Source organism: Mya arenaria, chromosome 17 (genome assembly GCF_026914265.1).
Source record: "Mya arenaria isolate MELC-2E11 chromosome 17, ASM2691426v1".
Classification (NCBI taxonomy): Eukaryota; Metazoa; Mollusca; class Bivalvia; order Myida; family Myidae; genus Mya; species Mya arenaria.
The window spans coordinates 40,704,106-40,721,415 of NC_069138.1; the positions used below are offsets into that span (position 1 = coordinate 40,704,106).

The 17,310-nt window shown below is 36.1% G+C and overlaps 1 protein-coding gene across 1 annotated transcript in view; it reads right to left on the minus strand.

The window, feature by feature from the left end:
* Nucleotides 1–16,888: 16,888 nt before the first annotated feature.
* The window catches only part of LOC128223485 (uncharacterized), a 43,335-nt gene continuing 42,913 nt past the window's right edge, over nt 16,889–17,310 (minus strand). Inside the window, exon 9 of the mRNA XM_052932764.1 lies at nt 16,889–17,131. Within this exon, the coding sequence (XP_052788724.1) occupies nt 16,889–17,131 (243 nt within the window). The remainder of the gene's footprint in view (nt 17,132–17,310) is intronic.

The window sequence follows — 17,310 nt, forward strand, 5'->3', positions numbered from 1 at the left end:
TATGTATATGAATAAATTTGATGGAAAGTAGAGGGTATTTAAGCAAATCTTTGTAAAAATAAAGGAATTTTCTTTTAGTTGAACAATTTCACGAAGAAGCTTTAAGAAAATGGATCCAGAACATAATAATAACAGAACAGAACATACAGATTTATTTAAAACATATTCAATTGGTCATCGTCCAAATACGTTTATCTATAAGTATATATGCTTGGCACGCGGCTTTACATGTTCTATTATTCATAATTTATTTTAATAAATAGCATGAACGACAGATAAATAACATCATTATGATAAAAGAACACTTTTGTTAACAAAGGCAGTGGGAAAAATCAACTCTGTTACATACTGAAAAATATTAGCCTTTGTTTATGTTAAGTTTTTCAATTAATTGCTACATAACCACAATTCTCCGAAAATATAGAGCCAAAATATCGCTATTTTTTATAACAAGCTTTACCTTGTTTCCGGTTTCATACATAGCCATCACGTATTATGTTGTATAACATATAGGTAATAAAGCATTGCTCTAATTTTATTGGTCAGAAAATGTATCACTCCGCATGTTTGTAAACAAAACTATTGGCAAAAACAATTGCGTAATTGGTAATATTATAGCTAGTAATACTTTTATTTCTGTCTTATTATTATTGTATTTGTGATATTAAAAGATTTATTTGAATACAGCAGTGCATTTTTCATCTAAATCTAAAGAGTTAATCGTAATATTTCGTCTTGATTTCGTGAAAAAATAAAATAAATTAAGATGGACATGACGTCACAATTTAAAAGAAAGACAAATTCTTCAACTTTTAGTGCTGTTGTTGAAATTCTTTTTGAATATCATATTGGTATGAATTCTACGTTTAAACAGAATTCAAACGATGTGATTTTTAATTATTCCGAGTACTACATTTCTGCAATGCATGTAGCGCGGGAAATGACATTACTTTGTGGTATTCGGCTCATTACTACAGCAGGTGCGACATGAAGATCGTTTTGGCATCATCCTTTATAATGCCCCTTAAAGTTGTATTATTAGAAATCATAATTTCTTTATACATGTAATCAGTTAAAGTCATTTTATTAACCATAGAGAAATAGTGTCAGTTTATTGACCGATCATGCAGCCTCAGTTGTTGATTCCTCCCGGGCCTCCACTCCGTAATCAAACTATCAGCGGTACAGTTACTGTTTGAGGCCCGGCGATTAATCATTTCACAGCTATCGAAAAATTCCTCGCGTAGTTTTTGAGAATATCTATGGGTTATTCCCCCTTAAAACTGTCAGCGACTTTATCACGGAACATATTTCTTCTCGTGTCAACTGTCACGTGCGATTTGCACGTGAATAAATCACTAAATGGTCTACCTGGTCGTTGTGTGGAAACTAATACAAACTCTGTTGTCATCGCATAAGATTGAGGCAACCAAACATTCATGTAATATTAATTTGTGAAAACTTCATCTAAATGGTGTTTGAGAATAGTAAAATATGTATTTCCCAAGTCTGTCTCTCATCCATAGGAGTTTTCTATGAAGAATGGTCTGTAAAAAATAAATGGTTAAATTTAGTAGCTGACCGCGTTCCTGAGTCAGACTCCCATATCGACGTACGTACCATACGATATATTTTTAGAATACATATTTCAGAGTGAATAAAGTTATAATTTCTTTTTCCCCAAGACTATGCGCTTTATTTGTCAGTTGAGGCAAAGTTTATAATGATTTTGCATATAATATTTTCATTTTTTTTATTTAACTGAAATTCTTGACCATGATAATGTCGTGTACTCGGTGATATGAAGGCCCGGTGCGTATTTTCATCTATTTTGATAGACACTAATATACTTTGACAAGGCGCAATGAAACGCATCACCATTAACCATGTGTGTAATTCTGCCGACCGTTCGCGCCATGGCCTTTCATAATCCTCCATTAAAACTGCTGATTAACCATTTGGCTTTGGTAGCTTATATGCCCATTAGGCTGGTGGTATGGCGCGGATCACCCCGGGATTCGCAACTCGCAGTGACACGGACGTCAGGTGCCTTACGGCGTTGCGTACATCATCATTAGGAGCGTCGGAGGCCGCGGACATCTGACCGGCTAGGCGGCTCCAGAAACAGAGCATGATGTTGCTTTAGGTACTAGTTTTTATTGTCTTAAAGGGTGGCCACAGAATACGAATGGAGTGCCAACGTGAGCGGCATTACAATAAGTAAAGAGTACCAGGTATAGTTATTGATTAATAGAAGATGGTAGAACGCTTTATGGCATTTTCTGAGAAATTAATTAGTTATTAATATTTGGGAATGACATTTACTTCATGAGAGGATTATGGGTACATGAAGACTCGACAGACGAACAATATTCTGGATTTTTTTCTTCAATTCCACAATCTTATCTAATCAAATTATAGATAACCGACATAATATCTGCATCTTTTATGTTTGTTTATAAAATATAATGTTATTGTACATGTTTATAATTGTTAACATATCGGTAGATCTGAGGGCCGGTATGTCGAAAGATTTCCGGGGACCCTGTGGTAGCAATTGGGATGTTGTTCCCGTCATGCACCGCGCGCCGTCTCCCGCCCCCTGGCGAACATTCCCCCAGCTTATCATTCTGGTTTATAGGGAAAGAATATCACCACATGGCAGCGATGGATGGGAACATGGAAATTGTAGATAATTTGTAACTCTCGTCATATCTCTCCTTATCTCGCGTGTTTCTGATTTTATGGAGTGTTAGCCCCGCGGGGATTTGACAACCGACAAATCATTACTAAAGACGTGTCGGTACTTCCCTGTCTCGCTGTCTTGCTAGTGCCGTGTCACATGCTAACAGACACAATTCACTTTCTGTTTTTAAAAAATAAAATACTGAAAAATACTGCCCCATTGAGTATTCAGTCCAGCATTTTGTGCATTTATTTTAAAACTGTAGATTTTGGTTTTATCACAGAAAGTTATTTTTGAATGATTTTTCTGTATAATACAATTAAACGATATTATGGTCATGTGTTGGTAGAACAAAGCTGCACAATGCACGGGTTTCACGTGCAGGAGAAAGAGGAAGAGCAGGAATATGGTAGTGCAGAGTCAGCCGAGGTATTCCAACTGTTTTCCGGAAGTTTATTTTGACACGTGACAGACACGGTTGGACAGGTGCGCGCCACAAAATACATAGCAGATAAAGCCGACTTTCTACATTTGCTCTGTTGTTTGCTGTAAATAACTCATGGCGGTGAGATGAGGAAAACTGAGGGGTAATTTATCAATCAGCAGCGCTTGTTGAAAATCAGCAAATCGTGTGCATCTGGATGCTGGCTGAGGAGTTTAAGATCTTGCTTTTTCAAGCAACATCAACCTGCCAGTGTTGTGACTTATGGTGGCATAAATTTTGGCGGGAGATTTACGGGACGCCCAGTTTTTGCCCGTTTTCTTAACACATAATAAACACTTTCTGGCAGATATAAATGATACGAATGAACAACAGTTTTGGAAGAACACCCGCAACATGCCAAGAAATTGTTTTCTTGTAATAATGGCAAACAGGTTGTGCTTGAGCTTCAAAAACAGAAACAATTTCAAGAGTCCAGTCTGGTTCTGAAGAAAACCATGTAAAACCGGTAAACAAAAATATTGCATGAATATTCTTTCTTAAAATTAAATAAATTCTGATATAGAAATAAATTTACATGTTTTGGAAAACTAAAGTTGATTGTTGTTGACATAAGTGTTGAAAAGTCGATTTAAGACAACATCTTATAACTTGTTGATTTCAGATAAGACAATCCTTTTGTCAATTATAGTTATTTTGTTTTAATAAATAAATGTATATACACATATTTGTTTGGTATAAGAAAGAGTTTTAGACATCTATCAGTGGAGTATTTTTATGTTAACTATATACCGAAGCAAGTTTTTTTGCCTTGACAAATCCGATTTCAGTTGTAGTAAACAAACAAAAATGTAATCTGCAATATCGGCGTCGGTCAGTTCTATAAGCAAGCAATACCCTTTTAGATGATGCCGAAATTATCGGGTCACCAAATTTAACGTCACGGCTGATAAAACGGAAAGCATGTTTAGAATACAACCTATATTCTTAGCCAATGAAATTGCAGATAGGAGGCATTCGTTTAATTCTAGCCCATCAAGGTATACAACTTACACGGGTGTTTAAAGGTCAGCTTACTGCCAGTCATCCGATACGTGTACTAATTGCCTCAGACGTTGCGTTTACAATGTGTCAGCTAATGAGAATGTATTCTAAGACAAATAGTCATAGATGACCTGAAGTAATATCTTAATTATTAAGAAGGTCTCGTACTCTACGCTCACTCAGCCCATTCAGAAAATAAACTTCCGAACCGGATTAAAACTGAAGAACAAGTGAGAAAGGCACCAAATAAAGAAGGGTGGACAACTGAACCTACGGTAATGAGAAAGAGTTCCCTCCCTTAGTAATTATTAAATTTCCTCAATTCCGCGCGTCTATTACCGGAATGACGTCATTGGCTACGTCATGATTCCTTTAAATATGGCAGCCGCCATGTAAAATGTAAACAAAGTTTCACAAATATGGAATCACCCAAATTCCTGCTTCTGGCGATTCTATTTGCAACAATTATCGGAAAAGCAGATGGGTGTATGTATTTTTATCTTAATAAAAAGTCTTCCTTTGAAATGTTGAAACAGTACGATCATCGATGGATTTTCTTTATCAAAGTTTGTGTTTGAACAGCTTCACTTTAAATTTTCAGTTTAATGAATACGGCTCTAATGTTTTCGAATAGTTAACAAGTGAGATTTTGTATTCATTCTTACATTAACGCTCAAATCATACTATCTATTTTCATCTTGAGAATATTCTTCATGTATTGCAGTTAAGTGTATTCCCTTCGGTCATGGACCAGTGAGTAACTTTCAAGGAATCTGGAAATTTAAATATCCATACAGACTGTATCATACTACCAACGTTACTATATAAATATGCGCATACTAATCAATTTCAAGACTCTGCAATATATTTCACTTATTTTCAATCGTACATTCTTGATTTCTTCAATTGGTCATTTCATTCTTAGATCACAAAGCATACATCAAGAAACGTCACTACAATCAAAACGCAAACCCAAACCGAATAACCGGATTTCCTGGGTATCCCATTCCGCCAAAAAGAGTGAACTGGCGGGCTCGCCGCCATGCTCCTAACGGCCAACAGACCGACGTAGCTGCCGCCTCTAAACAGTTCAACAGTAACCAAGATATAGACATTATACACAACCATGAGAGGATAAATCCGAATGGGGACAATATGGCAGGAAAATCCGGGTCAAGAAACACGGGCATAAGTGGGAGTAAAGGTGGTGATGAGGCTATGGAGGCGAAAACATTAAATGATCGACTCATTGGTGATGTCTTATTATCTGGAGGGCATATCACCAGCCCGTCGCCTCAGCTTAGGAGACAGAGCAGCTCTGTAGGATCGGGTGAGGCCTCAATCTTACATCGGAGACAAGCATCCATCATAAAGCGGGAAACCCCGAGGTATCAAGATATCCGGATGTTTAAAAAAAGAAAACGCCATAGACGACCAAACAAGAGACACCGTTCGTCCAAGCACCACCTTAGACCTGATCGCAAATACCGACGAAGACACCATAACCACCGCCAAGCTGACCGCAAACAAAGTCAGCGCAAAAAGGATCAAGTGGAAACGTATTTAAAACAATTGAAACGCATTATGACAAATCAAATGCAAATGATAAAACAGACGGCATTAATCGGCAAGACGCAAATCAATAGTTCAAGCCGAACAAGTAAGAATACGAAGACCAAGAGTGGCGGTGGTGCGATAAATGGGTTGGTCATTAAAACACCATCTACAACGACAAAACCGGTACCAACCACGACCACAGCCAGGCTAACCAAACCAACCAAACCTACCACCCACGCCGCAGTGACCATGAGGACAATTTCATTAGCTAATACCGGAAGTAAAAAGGCGATAGCCAGTCCCTTCTCCACTGGTTTTACCAGCTACCCCAGATATGATGGTATGACTTTTTGTTTCTATGTGCTCGTGTTATACACATGTATTATAGTACATTATGTTGTAAAAGAGCTAGTCTTAAAAAGATTTCGTTATTTTTTCAGAAAATCATTGCTTATTTTATTCATTCACAGAATTTGTATTTATTAATTTGGGAAATATCATCAAATTAGGGGGAAAAACACACTTTTTTGCAGGGGGAAACAGCTTTTAGAAGGCAGTAAATTGCACAAAAAAAATCACTGTATTACTACAACTTCATAGTTGAAGATTCCGTAAGTCATACTGCTGTCACATTAAGCATGTATTAGGATGCTTTGTACATGTGTGGAAATAAGTTATTTTAGTATAAGTCATTAACTGCAATGCAATCCAATTGTTCATCGCCGTACTGCAGTAAAAATCATCTTATCAAATTCATTATATCAGTTTAAAAGTAACCAAAAGAAAAACCGCTATACATAATACGACCATAAATCTGTTTTCAGACCCGCGGGTGTGGATAGGGGTGGGGCTGGGAGTCAGTGTTACGCTAATCTTCTTATTCCTGTGCTGTATTGTCTACAAGATGTACGTTTACTCCAGGTAATGAGTTCATGATAACGATGGTTAACTAGTGTAAGGGAGGTAATTCAACTTTTAAACACACATTTGCTACCAAAGAGTTTGTTTTCTTGAAGGACAGTCAACTGGAGTCGTTTCAGCCGGTAAAAATACTCCGTTAAAGTTCAAGCATTTCCCGTTAAGCATTTATGATAATTTAGCTCAAGATTCATGTGGCTGTGTTGTAGTAACGGTGATGGTCGCCGCATGAGGAACATGTCTCGCCTGTTCTCGGGGGAGGAGGACGAAAATAACAATAGCCTTCCCATGCACATCCGCCTCTCCAAGCTTCCCGGTGGAAAACACCCCCGCAGGTACATCGTCAGCATGTAAGATTCATTCGTAAGATTCTGACGTAACGTCATAAATGAATAGCAAATTTAAAAATATTAGCGTCTAGTTTTAGCAACGTTATTTGGCGCTGTAAATAATGGAATTATTATTCATGAATTAAATAGATCAGAATTTAAAATTCGGGGTAATTCAATAAGAAATTTATTATACTCATAGGATTATTTTGATAATTTATAGAATAACTTGTTTTAAAAATTCAGTATTTAACGACCACGATAGAATGTTATTTCTCCCTCCTCAGATAAGTAGATCCATTAATTTAACCATGCTAGAAATTCTTATCTTGCCCACGTGCGAAGAAGCCCGTATGGAACTTCTTTTAATGGTCACCACATTGTAATTACCTCCCTTGTTGAAGACTGTCGTCTGTAGCGCACCATGGAAACCTTGTCTTGTGGCAATATTTAGAACGCTAGTTAATTATTTCTCAATTCAAATGTCACCAGAAAACAGTTTTCACGCACCTTTCAAGAAATAATGCTTCACTCTTCTTAGAACTATTTAAAGACCGATCAGACCATTTACATACTCTGAATCACTGCGCGAATATCGATGACAACCACGAATTATTGCATATCCGTACACAATTATTTTCACTAAGCACAAAAGAGTTCCAGCAAAAAATACATTTTTACTTAATTTTGTTTAACTGAGGTGGGAGAAAAAGCATCTACCATAGCCGCTCGTGTAAGATAGGTTCATCCCGACCCTCGCGCAGGGTGTTTTGCGGAAACTCGGTAAACCTCGTTTCCGCAAAACACCCTACGCTCGGGTCGGAATGAACCTATCTTACACTATCGGCCATGGAAGATACATATGATCCCCTATAATGAATATAAACCCCGATGCTAGACACTCTAGGATTTTGAACTATTTAATTCTAAGAGCATGTTTTTCTTCGTAGATAAAAGCAATATTTGTTCACGAAATACTGAAAACGCTCGACAAAACGCCAAATTTCATATTACCCTGCAATGTTATGAATATGCGGATGTCTTTCAGTGAACTATCTTTCTCATCACAAAACTGCAAAAAATAAAGCCTTCCGCTCTGTTTATTTCCAGCATGGACAAGAAGAAAGAGTGTGAGAACGAGTGGAGCTCAGAGGAGGAGGAGGAGGTGTTTAACATGTCCGCCATCAGCAAGGAGCCCGGGGGTAGTGTCAAGTAAGTAGTGGTGTTCACAGACTGATTTGAGTAAGATCGAAGGTACATGTTGCTTGGAAAAACATAGTTGGATAGTGCAAACATAACTGGTCAGAGAAGGGCGATAACGTATCAAGAAGTTCAGTTGCTCCTTAAACAGGGGGTAGCGCCAAGAAAAAGGGGATAGAACCTAGACGTTGGGTTAACACGAACTAAATTAGGAAAGCACCTAGAAATAGGGCGTCGAGCCGAGTGAGTGGGAAGTGCAATGATAGTGATGGTCAGAGTATGACGCGAGGGGTCAAGCCAAGGTGTATTAGCTTCTTGGGCCAAGATAAGAGTTAAAGCTTAAAACGTTGCGATGAACCAAGTACATGGAGCAACGTCAACTAAGTTGAGGTAGAGCCAATGATTTGGCACCAGGAAACTAGTGGGTATGGCCTCACTGTATCTATTTCATGTCAATGATCAAATACTTAAGAAATATAACTGCAAAACATACGTGTTCTGTAATACTGAGCATGAATACAAGGAAAAATGATAATTGCTCCGTTTCAGGAACTCCCCGGTGATCAACAGGACTTCGACCCCGCTGTCAACACCGGTGAAGACCAAGAAGAAGATTCTACAATAACCACATGGATAGAAAGATTGACGTGAGAGTTTGGGCAGTGTTGCCGCGGCAATTCCGCAGAACAATGTATTAAACCAATCCAAAACTGTGACGATGTGTTGGCACCTATGTTCATGTATAATATTTTTTTGCAAAGTTGCATTAAAAATTTTCCTACCTCTTCAACTTATCAACTGTTATATCGTTGTCAGTGTCCACCATCTAAACAATGTTGGTTTCTAACCTCGAGTGCCATGTACATGTATTAACGAGTTCTTTCTTGGAATAATGAATTTTCAAGTTGTATGTGATAATGTAAATAGTATTTTAGCTAAAGAATGTGATATGTTCAACAATAGGATATTCTACGAGTCTTTATATGGCTTTGCTAGTCTTGCGTTATGAATTAAAACTTACACAAATACAGTTTTATTACTTATTACTACCTTCATCAAATTCAGTTTAAGTTCATATAATAATACGAGGTTTTCTGGCGATGCAAGCAGATTTCCAAATCCGCATAATCTGACGAAACTTGACAATTTTGCTGTCAATGCCTAAAAGGCAGCACTGGCTGGCATTTTTCTTGTTAATGAACAAACTCGTCGAAATGTCCTGTCAAGTGTGATTTTTTTAACCAAAGCACACGGTCAAATTAAGAAAAATAAGGATATCAATGTTGTACTACATTCAAGAGGCATAACTCAGCAATTATTTAAGCCCGAGTCCTGCTGTGCATGTGCGTCAATTGTCTCCCTAGCAACGTGTGTACCAAGTTTCTTTGAATATCTTGAAATAGTTTATGGTAACGGTTCAAGCTGCACTCTCAGATTCACCGTTTTGACAAGACTGCTGACAAAAGATCAGATCGCAGATTTTCGTATTTCATTAAAATTAATGTTTTATGGCTAAAAGCTTTACTTATGGTTTAAAATGCATAAAACATCAATTTTTGAACATAAATATGAAAATCTGTTATCTAAATTTTGGTCAGCAGTCACAATCAATGGTTTCTATGCATTTTCGCATAAGTTGGCTCGTTCCAAGCCGAAAACAAATACAAAAGCTGTCAAAACATTCAGTCTGTGAGAGTGCAGCTTTAATGTCATTTGCATGATGAAGCCAGTGACAGCAGCTCCAAAGCTGTGGCAATACATCGGCATTTTATCTTTAACTAGAACTCCGCGAGTCGGATGTGTCGCCTGACGAATTATTTACTGTCGACATTATAGCTGTTAGATTGGCATTTTATTCATTTATAGACAATGATGTTGCCATTTAATTTTCAAGTGTAGGTGGCATTTGAACCCTCAATCAGATATACCTACGGAATAAGTTTCAGGTTGAAACCTCCTATAGTTTACGAGATATGCCACGGACAAAACCTAAGCAAGAAAATTAACAAAGGGCAAAAACTCTGAAAATATGGCAGCAAGAGTAACGGTTCTTGTGCACTGCACTTGCCCTCAATGAGATCTATCTAGCTATGAAGTTTCAAGTTGATACCTCTTATATTCTTCAAGATATGCCCCGGACAAAACTTTCAGCATGAAAATTAACAAAGGGCAATTACTTTAAAACTAAGAAAGCAAGAGTTACTGTTATTGTGCACTGCAGTTGCCCTCAATGAGATATATCTAGCTATGAAGTTTCAAGTTGATACCTCTTATATTCTTCAAGATATGCCCCGGACAAATCTCTTAAGCATGAAAATTAACAAAGGGCAATAACTTTAAAACTAAGAAAGCAAGAGTTACTGTTATTGTGCACTGCACTTGCCCTCAATGAGATCTGTCTAGCTATGAAGTTTCAAGTTGATACCTCTTATATTCTTCAAGATATGCCCCGGACAAAACTTTAAGCATGAAAATTAACAAAGGGCAATAATTTTAAAACTAAGAAAGCAAGGTTACTGTTATTGTGCACTGCACTTGCCCTCCATGAGATCTATCTACATATGAAGTTTCAAGTTGATAACTCTTATATTCTACAAGATATGCCCCGGACAAAACTTTAAGCATGAAAAATAACAAAGGGCAAAACTCTAAAAATATGGAAGCAAGAGTAACAGTTCTTGTGCACTGCACTTGCCCTTAATTAGATCTATGTACATATGAAGTTTCAAGTTGATACCACTAATAGTTTAGGAGATATACCCCGGACAAGCGAAAATGGGACGCGGACGCCGCCGACAAAAGTAACCCCTATATGTCGTCTTTTCAGGCGACACAAAAACACCAACCAGGAATGAGCTTACAAGACGAACAAGAGATTGGCTTCAACTGTTTAATAACAAAATAACTATTAACACGATAAAGAACAATATCTTCACAAAAACATAGCTGATGGTCCTACTAAAAGCCAATAAGAACTTCTAGCTTCTAGATATATTAAACTGTGAAATGTTACAATGTAATGAAATAAATAAGTATGCCAATATTTAAAATTCAGAAAGGAAAGATATTTCTAAAGTTGTTGCATGTATTTGCGTTTTAACAGAAAATATTCACGGGAATATTCTGCTGTTTGAGGCCATTTATTTCAGCTCTGACTTAACACTACTCGCAATGACTTTCAAGATTAAAGTCAACATGTATTTTAATTAATCCTTTCAGTTAACTTAACCATTTTAAACTTCTCTATAAGTATTTAAAATCTAATAATGCTCAAGTTAACTCTTAAAAATTCTGAGTAATTCCGAGTAGTTCTTAGTGGCTTTAGCAGGACCTCTTACTAAAATACATAAACATTTTGACTAGAGTAGTACATATTCATTGTCCTTATACACAAATTCAATCTTAAATATTCATCTTTTAATGCAGTTATGTTCTTGACTGTTCATATTAAGATTTCAGAAAAACCCTTGTACAGTATATAACTACAACTTGGTATTATACATACAGATTCTAGTATTGACACTACACAACAAGGGCATTTAGTAGTTTTCCTTTTGAGACTAGCTGCTTAAAAATAAAATTCATTTTCATGAATACATCAGTAATATTTATGTTCAACAAGATTCACCAAACAACATTTGTAAAATATTTGTTAACATTTTTAATTCATTGACTAATTTCACATGTTAAGACTATGACATTGAGTCCGGTTTGCTTTCATATAGACAAGTAAAAAATCTGAAATTTTTTTCAATTAACAAAAAATCCATGTACTACACTAGCTTTTACATGTATGTGAATCCATGTACTACACTAGCTTTTACATGTATGTGAATCCATGTACTACACTAGCTTTTACATGTATGTGAATCCATGTACTACACTAGCTTTTACATGTATGTGAATCCATGTACTACACTAGCTTTTACATGTATGTGAATCCATGTACTACACTAGCTTTTACATGTATGTGAATCCATGTACTACACTAGCTTTTACATGTATGTGAATCCATGTACTACACTAGCTTTTACATGTATGTGAATCCATGTACTACACTAGCTTTTACATGTATGTGAATCCATGTACTACAATAGCTTTTACATGTATGTGGACCTGTATTGATAAAACATCTCGAGTCGTTCTTAAGAACATTCCCTGAAGTTAAGACCCAAGAGATAAAATCAAAAAAGTGAAATTACTACATTGGGTTAGGATTAATAGTTATGAAAACTTAAATGGAAAACAGTCATATGCTGTAATTATTTAATTATATCTAAAATACTTTTTCTTTAGTCGTATTTTATATACACACTTGTTTGTTTAAACAACTTAAAACTTTCCTTTAAATTTGACTAAGAAAATATGAGGACATCAACTCGAGAAGTTTTATGAAAATGGGCCCTGAGAGATTCATTTATAAAAGTTTACAACAATGTGGTGTTATAAAAAAAACTTGAACAGAAAACAAGAACTTTGGTGTCGACTTTAACGCACAGAATCACAGAGAGGCAAAGATGAGTACAAACTGAGATAGGATGAATCAATAATCACAAATAATCACAAGTTTCCAAACAACACGTGGGACGAATAATCTTGGAATGTATATTTTTATAAAGTGAACAAAACTGAATATGCTTAGAAAAGGGTTAACACTCAACGAAACGTCAGTGTCGAGTATTCGCAGAATACGTGTAATAAGGTATAAAATTACTGTATATTGAAAAGCCATATAAAAGCAACAATTGTAAAGAAGAGGTTATCATAGAAATGAAAACGTAGTTTGTATACTTGTCAAGATTTATAAAAGGATATTTCTTGCCAATAATCATACATGTATTGTTTCTGTTTAAAGAGACTTGTTTATATTTAATAGCCTCAGATTAAAAGTTACATTTTGTTTGCTTCTTTCAATGAACAAGATGTCATCAGAAGTTAAAATAAGAGCTCCGTTGTTCAAAATTATATAAAAAAAAATGTGACAAAAAATGTCCAATATGCCAAAATGCAGTATGAACATTTTTGACTACAATTAGCTTAAATTTGCAAAATTTGGTTCAAACGATTTATCATCAAAGTGCTGTTTGTTCATTAATTTTATGAACAAAGTTGAAAAGTTGTTGCCAATAACATGCATCTAATATCTGAGCGAGTCTGTTTAATACAGGTTTTGCACTGACCTATTGGAGCAATGGATCTCAAAAATGGATTTCCTTACATCAAAGCTTGTTATAAAACCCTAATGAAAAATGCAACTAGGGTACACAAGTTGTCCAATATTGACAGGAAAGTAGAACCAAATTCAATGAATCTTAAATAAAGAGGATCATTTATGTGATTGATCGTATTAAGAAGAAACAGTCATTCATGTGTTGCAGAGACGATCATTCATCGAATACATCATATTAAGCCAAGACGTTCATTCATCCAATAGATCATATTAGGCAAAGCAATCATTCATCCAATAGATCATATTAAGCCAAGACATTCATTCATCCAATAGATCATATTAAGCCAAGACATTCAGTTATCCAATAGATCATATTAAGCCAAGACGTTCATTCATCCAATAGATCATATTAAGCCAAGACATTCAGTTATCCAATAGATAATATTAAGCCAAGATGTTCATTCATCCAATTGATCATATTAAGCCTAGACGCTCATTCATCAAAAAGATCATATTAAGCCTAGACGCTCATTCATCCAAAAGATCATATTAAGCAGAGACGCTCATTCATCCAAAAGATCATATTAAGCCGAGACGCTCATTCATCCAAAAGATCATATTAAGCCGAGACGCTCATTCATCCAAAAGATCATATTAAGTCGAGACGCTCATTCATCCAAAAGATCATATTAAGCAGAGACGCTCATTCATCCAAAAGATCATATTAAGCCGAGACGCTCATTCATCCAAAATATCATACTTAGTCGAGACGTTCCTTCATCCAAAAGATCATACTTAGCCAAAATGTTCATTCATCCAAAAGATCATATTAAGCAGAGACGTTCCTTCATCCAAAAGATCATATTAAGCCGAGACGTTCCTTCATCCAAAAGATCATACTTAGTCAAGACGTTCATTCATCCAAAAGATCATACTTAGCCAAAATGTTCATTCATCCAAAAGATCATATTAAGCAGAGACGTTTTAAGTATCTATCGTGTGTTTCCGGTACGGATAGAAAAATCCGACCAGAGGGCACGCGCGCAAGCCGATAACGAGGCTTGCCGATTACCGGTCACGCAGCGTGCCCGAAGGTCGATTTTTCAATCCAGACCGGAAAAACATTATTTATATTTTTTTTGCATACCTTAAATTTTGAATTTGTGGAAAAATTGACGTAGAAAACGCACTTTTGTACATTTCACCAAAAAGCGCGTGCGTCATTTGTGTACCGATGTCAAAAAGCGCAGTAATTTTAAATCACTATCGACGTCAAATAAAAATCGCACTTTTACAATTATCTATTTTCAATTTTAATTCTAAGTAGTGTGTACTTATAGTTTTGATTCCACTTTATAGAAATTGCCTTATATACTTTTCATAAACCATGCAATAAAAGAAATAAGAAGTGGCGTGTTTTTGCGCCTGACATCTTACATGGGGGTTGTAAGACGAGTTTTTCCAGCACCAGTCACATGACCGGAAACACACATCCAGTATGCAAGAATCATTCATCAAAAATATCATACTTAGTCAAGACGTTTATTCATCCAAAAGATCATTATTAGCCGAGACGTTCATTCATCCAATAGATCATATTAAGCCAAGAAAATTGTCATCAAAAAGATCATATTAAGCCAATCCAACCAAAAGATCGTCTTAAGCCAAAATGTTCATTCATCCAAAAGATCGTACTTAGCCGAGACGTTCATTCATCCATAAGATCATATCCAGCCGGGATGTTCATTCATCCAAAAGATTCATTCATGCACAAGGTTATATTAAGCCGAGCCAAGATGTTCATTCATCCAAAAGATCATATAAATCCGAGACCTTCATTCATTCAAAAGATCATATTAAGCCGCGATGCTCATTCATCCAGAAACTATTTAGTCCAAAAGATATTAAGCTGAGATACTCATATCTGAGATGCTTATTCATGTAAAAGATTCATTCATCCAAAAGATCATATTATGCCAAGATGTCCATTCATCCAAAAGCTCACATTAAACTGAGATTTTCATTAATCCAAAAGATCATATGAAGCCGAAACGATCATTTTTCTGAAAGCTCACATTAAGCTGCGATGATCATTCATCCTCAAAGATCATATTTAGACTAGGTGTTCATTTATCCAAAAGATTAAATTAAGCCGAGGCGATCATTCACCACAAAGATCATATTAAGCTGAGTTCATCATTTATCACATCATCCCAAGATTATCATTCCTCCGATAGATCATAATAAGAAGAGTAGACCATTCATTTGCTAGATCATATTAGGCTGGGACGATCATTCATCTGATAGATCATATCAAGCAGAAACGATCATCTGATAGATCATATCAAGCAGAAACGATCATCTGATAGATCATATCAAGCAGAAACGATCATTCATCCGATAGATCATATCAAGCAGAAACCATCATTCATCCGATAGATCATATCAAGTGGAAACAATCATTCATCGGAGGGACCATATTAAGCCAAGGTGATCATTCATCCATCCAGTGTATAGAGGATTCAGTCAGATTTATATCAAAGGTGCACATGTCAAAATGATTTACTATAATCCAGCAAAAAAAAATAAAAAAAAATTGAGCAGAATTAAAAAACAGTGCTTATTACCCAAGAGGCGTTGCATACGCCATAACTTTTATAGTAACATAAAAATCTATGACAATGACAAAAGTGAACACAAGAATGGTGGTGGTGGCATCAATAAACATCTAACTAATAATGCATAGGTAATCACATGAACACAATGATTACTTTGGTGTATCAATTAACAACTTATTTGCATACACGTGGATCCGTCATTAAAATATAACAAAGGTGAACACAATGATTGAGGTGTTCCATTAATGAACATTTACCAACTGGTTCACAAAGTTGAACTTCTGCTTAAGCAGGAAAATGTCTACAGAGATGCCCTTAAACTATAGCAGGTATTACAAATGTTTTTTTCTAAGGCATCCTTAAACTATAGCAGGTATTACAAATGTTTTTTTCTAAGGCATCCTTAAACTATAGCAGGTATTACAAATGTTTTTTCTAAGGCATCAAACTATAGCAGGTATTACAAACGTTTTTTCTAAGGCATCAAACTATAGCAGGTATTACAAAAAAAAATTCTATGGCATCCTTGAACTAGAGCAGGTTATTATAAATTTTCTCTTAGGCGCCCTTAAACTAGAGCAAGTTATTAGTGTTGTCAAAGGTGCCCTTAAACTAGAGCCGGTCATTATAAATGTTGGTTAAGGCGCCCTTAAACTAGAGCATGTCATTAATGTTGGCAAAGGTTCCCTTAAACTAGAGAAGGTCAGAGGCTCCCTTAAACTAGAGCATGTTATTAATGTTGGCAAAGGTTCCCTTAAACTAGAGCAGAGTATTATAAATGTTCTCAGAGGTGCCCTTAAACTAGAGCATGTTATTAATGTTGGCAAAGGTTCCCTTAAACTAGCGCAGGGTATTATAAATGTTCTCTAAGGCACCCTTAAACTAGAGCCAGTCATTATAAATGTTCTCAGAAGCGCCCTTAAACTAGAGCACGTTATTGTTGATGTCCGGTGTAGGTTTCTGGCCAAGCTCAGGTTCTGTGTTCTTTGGAGAGTCTGATGCCGAGATGTACTTTGGGTAGTATTGGTTGACTGTAGTGTGGCTGGAGTAGACAGGGTGGACAGTCTCCTCAGAGTTGTACGTTGGCTTGTTCATCGTGAACCTGTCCAGATTCTGATCAGCAGTAAACGATTCTCCAAACCCTGTGGTTGATGAGCGAAGATACCTCTGAAAATGAACAAGCTGTTTACTTCATCATTTCCACACTTTATATTCCAAGGGAAGGCATTTGTAATCATTGTTTCTAAAAAAAGCCACTAGAATAAGGCAGATTAGCAGGTGTCGATAAAACCGCTCGCATTTGTGAATTTTTTTTATCGTGGTCATACCAGTAAAATTTCAATCAA